Raw genomic sequence first — 13034 nt, forward strand, 5'->3', positions numbered from 1 at the left:
CTTTGCAGCAGCGTTTTGCAATAACGTGGGTAGGGAGGGTACGTACGAGGCGGTGATTGTGTAAGTGTCCGGCAGGAAACTGCAGACGACCAAGTAGCGGCGTGTGTTGTGCGTGATTATGTCTCTGTTCTCGTGGACGATGATGTTCGTCTCCATCTTGGACCCGTTCTGTAAAAAAAGAGAGAGGGCAACAAGCAGTCACATGGCTTAATTACATTACATTAGACACAAGAAGGCATTCCATTAGAATAGTAATAATGTTATGGGCTATTCCTGCGCAATTCCCGTAGAAATTTTATACTAATTAGATTACAATTAAAACGCAAGATACCATCAACGAATAAAATTCTGGCTCTGGTAGCACATATATAAACTCGAACGTACTACAACTCTCGAATACACCGCTCAGCCAATTATAGATAGCAGGCACTGAGGGTCTGTCGGCCGCTGAGGCAATTGATCCAAAACGGCGTTAAGGCCGCAGTGGTCACAGGAAATTGAAAGCCGCTTTATTCCCGAGCGTCAGCAACAGATGGCTAATTAATTGAAATTAAGGAAAGGAAGCGTACCTTTGCTAATCCTTTGCTCGTGAAGAGACCTGGCTGGAGGCCACTGGATCTCACTCTCAGGTGTATCCAAAGTAGCGTTTCTTTCAAGAAACCAGTGAAACGTCTAGAAATTTTATTTTGCTTCGTCTCCGTATATTTTTTTCCCAACATATCTGAATCGCGCTAGATATATTGATTATGGGAAAGAAAATTGGCATTGCGTACCAACAATCGCATGTTGACGCTTGCTGTGACAGAGAGGCATTCTTCAAAGAAGGGTCAATATTCCTGCTTACATTAAGAAAAAAAAAGTACTCGAAGTTATGCCAACACGTGGATTTGGCACAGTGGTCTATGCGAACCAATCATTGCCCGACATAGTATAACCAACACGTACGGCAGTTTGATTGGCACGATTGGATAGACACGCGTCCGATCATAGACTTGGGCGCAGGCCCACACAAATATATGGAAATTAGAGACTCCTTATCGGTATGTCTCGTTGAGCTGAGAGAGAGAAAGCTGCGGCAGTAAAATGCGTATACTGACCACCAGTCGGCTTCCGCAGCGCTTGTGGTCTATGTCGAGTGTGTACGCGTCTTGCGGTGAGCTGGGGTCGCCGAACAGCAGGCAGGCGTCGTCGTTGCTGTCCTCGACGGCGATCTTGCCCCCGAAGAAGGGACCCGTGCTGACGACCACGCGGGAGGCGTTCGCCAGGCACCGCTCCGCCCGTGCAGAGACTGCACGTCAGTGGAGAAACAGTGAGCATGGTGCTGATGTGGTTCGTTAGCGCACATTTGTAAATAAAAAAATGTGTTGTAGTTATTAGTTAGTTGGCACACTATTTATTACCTTGGTGTAACTGCAGTTGGTAATGGTAGAGTTAGTAGCATCATTTAGTAAACAAGGTTAGTCGTTGTTAACTGGTCTCAGTTACCAATTCCAAACGCCAGTTAGAACTACCGGATAAAACGTTTCTAGTCTACAACACATATATCGCAACCACTCTGGAACATGCTATAGCTTTTCCGATAGATACGTTTTAGGCTATAACTTCGTATTCGGTGGAGTTAACTGCGTTGAAATTGGTAGTGGCGGCACGTTAGTAACAGTGGTTATGTTGTTTAGTCAGTAATGTTATTAACTCTACCGTTTCCAACTGCAGTTGTACCAGGTTAGTAAGTATTGTGACAACTAAGAAGTAGTAACTACAACTACCTTTTTTTTTAGGAGTGCGTGACCACGCGTGGGTGAAAGACACAAAGACGGTACAAAGTAAGAACGAGGACGCGAAAATTTGAGTGACAGCGCGTTCTGTCGCTATTGCTCTGTGCCGTCTTTGCTTTGTTCACCCTCACGTGGAGATCACTAACTTGTTTGCTCAGGGCTAGGTAAAAATTAAACTTAATGTAGGCGCTAGCAGTATTTCTTTGCATTCATTACATTGGACTCTTAACTTAAGAAAATGGCTTAACGACATCTTTTGCGTCATGTAGTCTATACTTCTAAATGATCGAGTTCATAGCAGTTCTCAATCCGCATGCGTTAGTTCATAGCTATTGTTTTGTGTTGCTGCACGCAGCTGACGAAGTCACGGGTTCGGTTGCTCACTATGGCGTATGAATTCCGATGAAGGCAGAATGCAAAATCGCTCGCGTCTTGATCTTCGGATGCACGGGCTAACGAACCCCAAGTGTTCAAAACTTCCCTGGACCCATCACCTATATACGATATCTATAGTCACCTCTGTGTTGCCTTGGGACATATACACGATATATATGAATCAATCATGGAAGGCTTTAACTCGGTATATTGCATGGCAGTCATACGACTAAATAAGCACGTTGATGAAAATGCCGAAAGTTCCACACTTTTGACAGTGCATGGAGAGAGAGAGTGTTCACTGGCGGCTTTGAATTGTCTATCATGTGGTGTTTAGTCCACGTGACACGTCGTGGTGTTCTACGGTGCGAGCGAACACCGATAAGTTCTTTTTCAGAATAACGGCCTTTCTTTTTTTGAAAGATATAATTGAGTTGGAATTTTACGGGTGTCATGGTACGTCATACATCACAATTTCTCGGAGGAAGGCTGAAGGCTTATTGCCTGTGAAGCCCAGCCTCCTGGTGGCATACAATGAATTTGATACATTCGCATAGAGGCACTAAGAAACTTACTTTTCAGTAGAGAATTATCAGCACAGAAACTACACTGGCCCAACGTACATCGCTTCGTGTAGAATATAAATAATCCGAAATGATAATCTATTTTTTTAGAAAGTCAGGCCAACTACCGAGATTATTCAACAGAATAACAACCGCCATGAAAACGGAGTAAGCCAGGCCCTTACACGATAAATAGTATGTCAGAAATCTTTTTTAAAGAGAATCTTTATGTGCCCCCCCCCCCCCCCCCCCCCTTTTTTTTTTTAAAGGCGCTGGCAACTGCTGTCTCGCCGAATAGAAAATAACTCGTGCCAATGAATATGTTCAACGGGGCATGCGCCGCTGAGTCTGCGCGTGTATAGACAGGCAGAACTAGAGGCAGGAAGTCAACAAGTCGGCTACATAAAATTTAAGCCAGCTGCTCAGAGAGTAACAGAGTACCTACAGGGCTACAGAGAACAGCGTTCCAGTTACTTTCTTAACAAAACGTCGTATTATGCATTGAAGCACAAAAGTAACTGGGACGCCAATGCATTTCTCGGCAATGCTCGGGAATTAATATTGCGAACTGGTGTCATCCTGAGAATTCGTTCCAAGTGAATCCGCCTTGCGAACTCCAGGGCTCGAACTAGCATTGTGCTAACTGCCATAGGCAACCTTTACAATAGTTTGAAAGTGTTCGCTGAAACACTCGATATATATATATATATATATATATATATGTTTGTGGAGGATGACGAGAGCAAAGCCACATTGGAGGAGCTTGACTAGTTCCAGCCCCTTTTACCAAGACAATATGATACTAACAACTAGCACGCCAATAACGAATCTAGCCATAAGAAAAATACACGTACAAATAAGGTATAAACAGATGAAAATAAACAGTAGCAATATACTTGCTCACTGCCAAAATAAATAAGAAAATGAATAACGTGCAAGAAGCAAAATGACTTGTTGCTGGGCAAGCTGGTGCTGTTTACTGTACAATCTTTTCAACGGCGCGGCGCTTGTGTGTTTCCCGTTTTCTGTGTGGTGTTTGATTCGCTTCATTGAATATAGTACAAGCGGCGGCCATGTTCATAGACTACAAAATCAATATGTCAATAATGCGCACGCACAGAGATAAGATCAGTCACCACGATTTGGAACCTATGTCCTTCTGTTCGCTGCAAACTATGTCGTGTTTATTGGTTGTGAGAGTTTCGAAGTGCTTTCAAAGCGCAGGCTCCTTTTTCAAGTGATTCGATCCTGAAGATATTTGATCGCCAGGCCGGGGTAGGCTTTTACTCATTTCGGTGAGCCGGTGGGTGCTCCGAATTCAGAGACGGAGCGTCCAACGAGACGGAATATCCAACTGAGAAGGAAAATGAGAATTTGCGCCAGCACGTAATATGTGTAAACAAATATGTCATCATTTAGCATGCCTTTGGCGGTGCGTCCAGGACACCAAAGGGCAACAGAGACATCGAAGCTGGAACCCGGTCTAGTCCGCGGGGGGGGGGGGGGGGTCTTCCCCCCCCCCCCCCCCCCCCCTCTTTCCTCTTGCTGCCCCTTGGGTGTACTGGAGATATCTCAGGTGCACTCCTGAGGCCTTCGTTTGCCTGTTACATGTGCCCTTCTGGAGCAGTAGCTGTGCAAAATCCAATCCTGGCCCGGTCACAGGGGTGGGCAATGTTGCCCATTTCCGGCCAATCGAAAGGTCTAACGTAACAAAATGTCCAACGGGACTGAATGTCGGCTATTAGACATTCGGTTTCGTTGGTCATTCAGGCCGCAATCGCCTGGTCCGCGGCAGTGTTAATCGAACACGTACACAATCTCCAGCAATCGAAACCGGCGCTCTACCACGATGTCACAACACCGGGAGGTTCTGGGTACAAAACCGCCTGAAGGACTAAATGCTACCATTCACAGTATCACATTTCTTGTGGTCATGTCTCGCTGAAAGGAAAAGAAGCACTCACATCCCTTGGTGGTCATGAGTGTGTACTCAGAGGTGACCATCTGGAAGCGCCGGTCTTCCTCGCCGGCAGCAGCTTCAGCCGGCAGCTGTCCTGAACCATACAGGATGGCATTCACGTCCGAGTCGCTTGAGAAGTCCGGCTCGACTGCCACGCTGTAGTTTGTCAGCAACCGAAGGTCTCCTGCGGCCGCGCATATATTTTTGAAGTGCCCGATCATAACACCAGTATACATTTGCAGAGTGCTTTTTACATGGGCAGGTAGAAAAGCGATAAAGAAGCAGGACCGCCAAGCGTAGGACAATTCCGAATACCTACCACTGTGAGCGTTAGGGAACATAACGATTAATGCCCATCAGACTACAAAATTTGATTTATGACAACAATATACCGTTTAGACTTGTGTAAAGGCGCGCTTTTTTTTTCACAATTTTGACGAGGTGCGGCCCTTACATAGGACCAGACCTTTTGGTGAAAATAGTGCCGGCGCAGCCTGCCACTTGTGCACACACCAAATCCCCGGATTTGCCATTGCATCAGAGGTCAACGCGCCGCTCTCGCCATCTAGTAGCAGCACGCAGAAGTACGCTGCGCACGAAAATTCGCGGATGCGGGCGCACGGTATTGGGGAACCGAACGCGATTGCTTCTGCGTTGGAATGTTTTTTTCCAAATTGTTGGCTGCTAAGTTGGGGGTGCGGTCCTTACACGAGTCTACACGGTAGTACGTGAATGTTCCACGCTTTATCATATGAAAGATGCGCAAGAAATCAAATAACACTTTCAGAGCATATAGGTACAATACCCTATCATTAAACAAAATGTCACAGCATGTTTACGTTCTGCAGATTAAACGTTCGGTCACTACCAGCTGACCCGAACCTTGAATCTCAAGAACCAGATTGTTGATGCTTGTTATATCTTGTTTTGATCAACCTTTAATTGCGAATTTTGTTGGTTTAAAGATGAGAGCCTGTTTACTAGAAAGAATGAAATCTCCACTTCTGGTGTAGTTCTGAAGAAAAATGGCGATCAACACGGTAGCGCAGACTACATTGTTTGCTTATCAGCGAGATAAACGCGGAAACACGAAAAAAAAAAAACAGCGCTTGTTTCACATGTCTTTAATACTGTCCTCTATCTACGCTCGTTCTTGCCACTGCTTGTTCCAAATTTTTCAGTCGGGAGTGTTAGGTTATAGGGGACGCAGATGACTTGCGTTTCGGGCGTCCCGGCTTGCAACTTACACCCTGCAGATTAAACGTTTGGTCGCTACTAGCTGACGCGTTGTGAATGAACTGCTTCGAGAGATAAAATGGAATATAGAAAGGCAGCGTTGCTCACAAAAGTTGCAACGATATAATTCATGTCTTATCGATTGTATGCGACGCATCCGCGCATTCGCCAAACAAATCTGCGCGGTCGTTCCACCCTTCTTGTGCGTACTGAATAGCGTATGGATGGCTGCAAGAAAGGACCGCTACCGGAAGCGGTGTACGTACAACGCGATATAAACATGTGGGTCTTACGCTGAGCGCTCTTGCTGGAAGCAACAAAGCAGCAACCATATCCACCGATGTCGCGTTATTTCTGTGTCGGTATTTCGCGAAACAACGTGTGCTTCATAAGTGTCTTGGCTAGGCATCGAGAACTGCGGCTGGGATGGCGAGCTCGACATGCCTGTGTATTGCGCTGCGTTCAACTTTAAGATCACGGGTGGATACAACGGTGAGTTTCCTATTTCCTGAATGATACGTTAGCAATCTATCCGCCACTCGCCGTGAAAAGGGAGAAGTAAAAGCCTTCAAAGTGTATTACAAAGACGATTAAAATGGGTCGCGAAGCTTCGGACAAAAAGCGGTCGAGAACCAATATTCACCCACAATAGCAAGGGTGGTTACGGGAGGAGCGACTGAAGCGCGACTAGGGGAGGGGGTGAAGAAACTCTGTTCAAGAATAATGCTTTTTATTTAAAATCAAGACACAACTTGATTTCATTCAAAGAAAATAAAATTGCGTATTGATGTTATATACATGCTGCTTGCAAAAAAAGAAAGAACTACTCTATGTCACCTGATTATTAACAATTAATGCCACTTTTTCTGCTGAAAAAAAAAAAAAAGCGGCGTTCACGCCGCTATCCATTTCAATGCAATGCAGCTCTTGCAAGTGGGCAGAAAGGCGCGCTCGTAAGTTCAACTGCTACTATACGCCCCCCTTCACATGTTGCTCTGTTTGCTTGCCAGCGTTTGCCTGAATTCTGGAAGCGTTGTGTTTGCGAGGCGTATGTCATCGTAATTCGACGTACTCAGTCAAAGGTTGGACGACGTTTGACAATGCGACTAGCACTCAACAGCCGCAGCATTCTTCGGCCAGCAAAGTAACGATGTTCTGGGCCGGTATTTTGTAGCGATGCCTTTTCGCGCTTATCGCGCTTTGTCAATGGTCGGAGCGACGGTCCGCTCGCGTTATCAACGGGATCAGCCGGCCGTGATCGGTGGATGATAAGACTAGAGTAGAATAAGTCATAATGCCTCGCTACAAAATCGCGGCCCTGCGCGTGGCTACGATTGCGACACCGGCATGACTGGCATTTCGATGCATCGCTTTCCCAATCGACCGTGACTTTCCTTGCTAAACGCTCGAAATAAACAACGAGTCGAATTGCGGTGCATTTGAAGATACCGCTCTAAAGCAGGTCGCCAAAATAAATTTTGTGCCTTCGATAATAAAAAAAAAACACCGTAAAATAGCGTTTCTTCCTATTTAACGGATATGACGTCACTTATTCTTTTTGTTCCACTGGAAGTGTTCCCTCGTCAGACAGATGACGCTAGGCTCCATTAACCCGCGATAAACCGCCATGTATTGCACGTATGATCATCTATGGAAGCTTCGCTACCATGTACATTTACCTTGTGTATTGTACGAAACATATTTTCGACAGCTATTACCCCCAACAAAATATCGCTCGTGTGCACCAAATGAACGCGAGTGAAGCTTGGCGTGGTCTGTTTTTTTTTTTTATTGAGGAAATCCATCGCAAATGGCACAGAGGAGCCTACGTTCATCTTGCAGTTCTATTTCGAACTTAAAAGGAATGACGCTATGCTAGCTTAACATTAGCGTTAACGCCACGGTCTCGTGCCAGATCTATACGCCTTCTCCAAGCCGGCCTGCTATGTCAAACGCATTTGGCGTCGCTTCTATCGGGTGACGGTTGCGCTGCCCTAGCGTTGGAGGTACACGCACGGTCTCATCACAACGTTGATATGTCAGAAACGTCATTAGGCCACAAAATTAAAGCTTGAGCGAGGCTAGGGTGCTCGCGATGCCATGCCTCCATTATCGCGATCAGCCAGCCTCCGATTCGCGGCAGTACAAAAGCGAGCAACGTGCAAGCTGAAAAACGCCCAATAGTTGATGCTAGTGACAAAAAAGACCATTCAAGCATACACGGGAATCTTTGTTATCGCGCACGTCGACGTGAGGTGGGGAAAATGGTATTCGATGACGTTGCGCAATTGTGCGACCTGCTGGCGCGCTGACTAGAGCGAAGCCCTCGAAATGTTATTTATGAAAAATGAGAAATGTAACCCAAGAGTTATCACTCGTATTGCTACGCAAGCTGATGCAGTAACTCCGGTCAACACGAGGACAGCGTTTCTTGCGAGTGCCGACAACCAGCAGGTAAGAAAAGACATTTTCCAACAAGCATTATTTATGAAATCTACCCGAAACTCAAGAAGTGCATCTTCTCTTCACGTGTGCACTCTACGCATTTTCTTGTGTGTGTTTTTTTTTTTTTTGCTTTTGTTACACCGTCAACGAATATTTTGGCTGCACTGTTCACTCATGGATTTCTGCATACACTGCCCTGTTTGCCCGCTGAATATAGCAGCGGCCTCGAGCCTGAGAGGACCGTTTGCCAAGAAAATGCTTACGCTGTGCGCGTTCTTGGTTCCCACAGAATCAACGATGCACACAAACAAACTGGATGCGGCCGATTGCTGCCAGCACGGCCGCGGAGCCCCGCTGTGTGGCATTGGCTCGTCGCCGTATTGAATTTAGGTGGCTTCGCCAGTGTACGTCTTAGAAGCGTGAGTGGGCACGAGGTCGGCTCTTCTGATTCAGTTGCACTAGACGCAGATTTAGTTATTTTCAATATTACTTATTCTTTTCTGGAGTGCAATATTATACGCAATGACAGTTTCATAAAAAGGCCCTAAAGACGAATACGAAAGGAACACATACGACAGGACGGACATTGATGGAGCTTGATAGCTATAGCAAAATTGGAAGCCTTCACAAAACAGTAAAACATTATTGCACCATGCGTATGTGTTCCTTTCGTCGTCCTTAAGCGCGTTTTTATGAAAACTGCCGAGATGAACCAACTCGACCAAACCAAGGCATTGTTGTATACGTAATGCATTGACGCATAAGTTTTGCTTCTTGATTAACTTACCGGAACAAGGTTTGTAGAATAGGAACATGTTGACAAACACTTTTACCTCCTAAAATCAAGGGGCGCGTCCTTGCGATCCACGAAAAGGCTACCGTTCGCTTATATCGGTACGACCCGTGCCAGGACATATTATCCTGTGTTATCGCTCGCGCGAGACGCCGCTCAGGGCATTCTTCGGTGCACTTCTACAGGCCGCCTCGGAGATGCCAGTGTTCAAGCAATAACCACCTTCGCAAATCAGAGCCCGTTATTCGTTCCGCGCTATATGCCCCGCGACAGCTGCATGCAAATGAAAGTGGTTTGCGTTTATGCTGATATTTCAGAAAGTAATTGTTGACTTCATAGAGTAATAATAATAATAACAGTACGAGCGACTGTTCGCTGATTCTATTGAAAGCGCTTCAGCTGAAGTCATCATACAATTGCTTTCTTTCTTTCGTCTTTTCCTGTCAAAGAGCCAGCAAAAAGCTATTTCCCTGCAAAAAAAAAAAAAAAAAAAAAAAAACACACACACACACACACTGGTTACTCGCACTGATATGAAGCGTTCATGTGGCCCTTCCTAAGTTACTCATATGTGATAAACGCTCCCATCAGCTGCACCGTCTCTACATACGGCCAGTTCTGGCAAACCCCGTCATGACTCGTGAAACACGCAGTCGCGTGCGAGTCTCACCGATGAGCGCCTCGTAACCAGACTTGGAGGACTTGCGCAGTAGATCCAGGCTGCGCGGTGTGCCATCGCTGTCATAAACAGCCTGAGGTCCTCGTAGGCTTAGCCTCCGGAGGCGGCAGCGGGGTCCCGTCTTGGGCAGCCACGGCAGCAGTTCGCAGATCTGCACCCGGAACGCCGGCGGTTGCGGGAGGTGCCGGTACTGCCAACGCAGGCGCGCCGTCCGGTAGCTGGCCTGGGCCTCAAGGTGCTCCACGTCTAGGCAAAATAAGCAGACTGGTTCCTTACACACGTGTTCTACTGTGAAACGGCAATGGCAACACAAGATGGAGTACGTTAGCCGAGGCCAACAGTTACAGAATGTCCCGACTGTTCTGGAACATAATCCACTAGAATTCCCTATGCTTTATTGGGCAGTAAGCACTTTAGAACTAGAAGACTTTTATAGAATGTCCAGGAAGGGTACAAAGTTTAAGAATTCTAGCAGATTCTTGACAGGATGCATGGGGATCTGCGAGGAGCGCCATTCGAATGCAACCTTCATTGAAAGGCACGTGAGATGGCATGTCTACGTGAACTTGGATTTTCCCCATTAACCGAGATGAAACTGGAAGTAATTAGCAAGATGTTACTGCTGAAACAGAACTTGCTACTTAGGCGGTCTTCTACTGAATATATCACCTTCGCTTAAGGCACTCTTCATACATGCATAAATACATCTTTAGCACACTCACACATGTTTAATGGTACAATGGGAGAGACACACAAAGCGCTCAAAACATAATGTGGCCTCTGTAAGCGGAATTTTTAGTACAAGACACGTTTTAAGTAGCTCTATACCCTATGTCTGTTCTGTGTTTATGTGGTTGCTCAAAAAGGCCAAGTACGAGCTGCCTCGACGTCTGTCGAGCGGGTGCGGGGATCCTCAGTGGCTGCAAGTTTGAGAAACACCATTGTAAACCATTTCCCGACCATATCCTGCCCTGTAGTGTTATACAAATTTGTACAGCATATTTTGATCGGTATGAATAAAGCGCTGTTGGCCTAACCATATTATAACTGGTTCTGGTGCTCACTTTATCAAAATGACTGAATCAATGCGTTTCGCTGGCATTTGAAAAATGTACTGAAACAGTGCATGCGTACGTTCTGGGATCTCGCTCCTGTAACTTATCATCCCGGCGTGCAGTCATGTAGTGCTTCAGAGTACACTACTACTTCTAGAATGCTTTTCAACGACTATTTTTTCAATGCTATATGTGCGTCCACGACACCTAACTGTAGGTATTGTTTCCGTTGCTGCTCCTGCTACCATGTTTTTCAATTCTGCATTTTTCGTTTCTTTTGTGTATTTCTGAATGGAGCCCTGTTTGCAACACTAGCTAGAAGGGATGAACGGTGAACTTATACATTCAGTACTGAAGAAAAAGGGTGATGAGCGTGGTGTAGTGTAGGCTAGTTTGTTCGTTTACGCGGGGTAGCAGCGCGAAAAACGCGGTGGTTGTTCATATGTGTTTACATGTGTTTAATGTTTTCTGCTCTGCACACTATGGTCGTTGAAGTTGTTTGTGCCCAATCTCCTAGTAGAGAGTTTCAGACTATGGGACGCAAACGACTATGCGCTTGAATCCGCTTGAGCGGCCAGTAGCCGGTGCAAGCATATAGATTGACAAACACTTATAAAATGCTGCTATTGATTAGGCATGTGCTTCAACATTATTTTATCACACAAAAATTTCGTACATTTTCTAAATACAAGGTACGTAAGTAAGTGTCGCATAGTGCGTCGCAAAGGTTATATAGGAGGCGCTGAGGTCTCGTACAATCACTTCCCATGTTGTGGTCTGTTGTATAGCCCAGGCATGGGCTCAATATGCATGCAAATATTAGTTCTTAGAGCACTGTGTGTCCTTTTTATTCCTCTGCTTGTTTTCACACTATGTTTTACACAATGCTTTACACAATGAAGAGTTAGCAACTTTTCCCACTTTTATATATTTGGGATATTTTAAAAAGTCTGTCTGCCATGCCAGTGAGAAGGAGGTGCTTCGCGACATCTGATGGTCATTTTATATGGGATCAAAAGTCAATAGTGAAATGTTGAAACGCAGCCTCATTCGTAACCGAGTACCACACGTGGCCGCCCTGTCATACGACAGGGCACATAATTATGCTCATCTCAACACTCTAACCTTTTATCTCGGCGCGTTTTTCATGGTAAGGTACCTTGCCTGTGCTGTCATTCTCTAAGCTATGCTTAGCAAGGCCTTAATTAGCGGTGTGCTGGCAGTTTCAGCGAAGGAAAAGCACTTGAACCGCGTATGCATGCTGTTGTAATCACATCGCCGCCCACGTTCGCAGTGCGACAAGGCAAATCAACGAAGCATACTAATGACTCGGACACGAGTTTCGAACGAGCTGATGGGAAAGCGGATGAAAGCGCAAACATCTGAGATGAACGCACTGGCAGTCGGAATCAACGATCCATGCGGATGAGCTACCATCATTAAGGACGCACCACCGGGCCGTGAAATGGGGATATTACACCTGGCACAATCCAGGCACGTGTGCAAACGATCCGCAGTTTTGCCCCTTCTTTGATCGCTGGGAACATGAGCTATCGTTACAGATAACACATTAATTTATGAACCTTGGTGGTTAACGTTACCCGGGGGAAAGCACAAACGAAAGCGAGAGACAACGCTCTGTTATGACACAGATTTGCCATGAATTTTTTCGATTTGCCTTTTAGAATAACCACTATGGCACATTAAAAGAGGAAACGCATTGGAGCACCGATAATAGCTTTTTCACTAATGCAGTTTCAGATCACGGAGATTGCAGCGCGAACAGGCACAGGATGACAGAGTGCAGAAAAACTACAGGCGTTGTGGTTAAAAGAAGACGAAAACAACAAATCATAGTCGCTGCTTCAAAAGTGAGGAACATCGTTGTGACATGTCGTAGAAAGGTCCAATGAACCGCTGATTATCAACTCTGATAGACGCTAATTTATTGAAAACGAGGCAATAAACAGGCCCCAGTAAGAAAAAGGAACAGGAGGACAAAAACAAGAAAAAAATTGATGTTGCCAAGTCAGTGACAACAACTCCAGTTCATCCGTTGTGATGGCTTAGTGGTTACATGGCATTATCTTGATGAGTACAAGGTCGCGGGTTCAATTCACAGCTGCAGTGGCCACATTTCTAAGGGGGGAAAT

General features: G+C 45.7%; 1 protein-coding gene across 1 annotated transcript in view; it reads right to left on the minus strand.

Moving 5' to 3' along the window:
* Positions 1-13034, minus strand: part of LOC119442969 (uncharacterized) — a 35681-nt gene that overhangs the window by 4747 nt on the left and 17900 nt on the right. Inside the window, exons 3-6 of the mRNA XM_049662485.1 lie at positions 9818-10072; positions 4678-4857; positions 1098-1288; positions 47-168 (exon numbers count right to left, since the gene is read on the minus strand). Coding sequence (XP_049518442.1) covers positions 47-168; positions 1098-1288; positions 4678-4857; positions 9818-10072 — 748 coding nt within the window. The remainder of the gene's footprint in view (positions 1-46; positions 169-1097; positions 1289-4677; positions 4858-9817; positions 10073-13034) is intronic.

The sequence above is a fragment of the Dermacentor silvarum genome, chromosome 2 (genome assembly GCF_013339745.2).
Source record: "Dermacentor silvarum isolate Dsil-2018 chromosome 2, BIME_Dsil_1.4, whole genome shotgun sequence".
NCBI classification, from domain to species: domain Eukaryota; kingdom Metazoa; phylum Arthropoda; class Arachnida; order Ixodida; family Ixodidae; genus Dermacentor; species Dermacentor silvarum.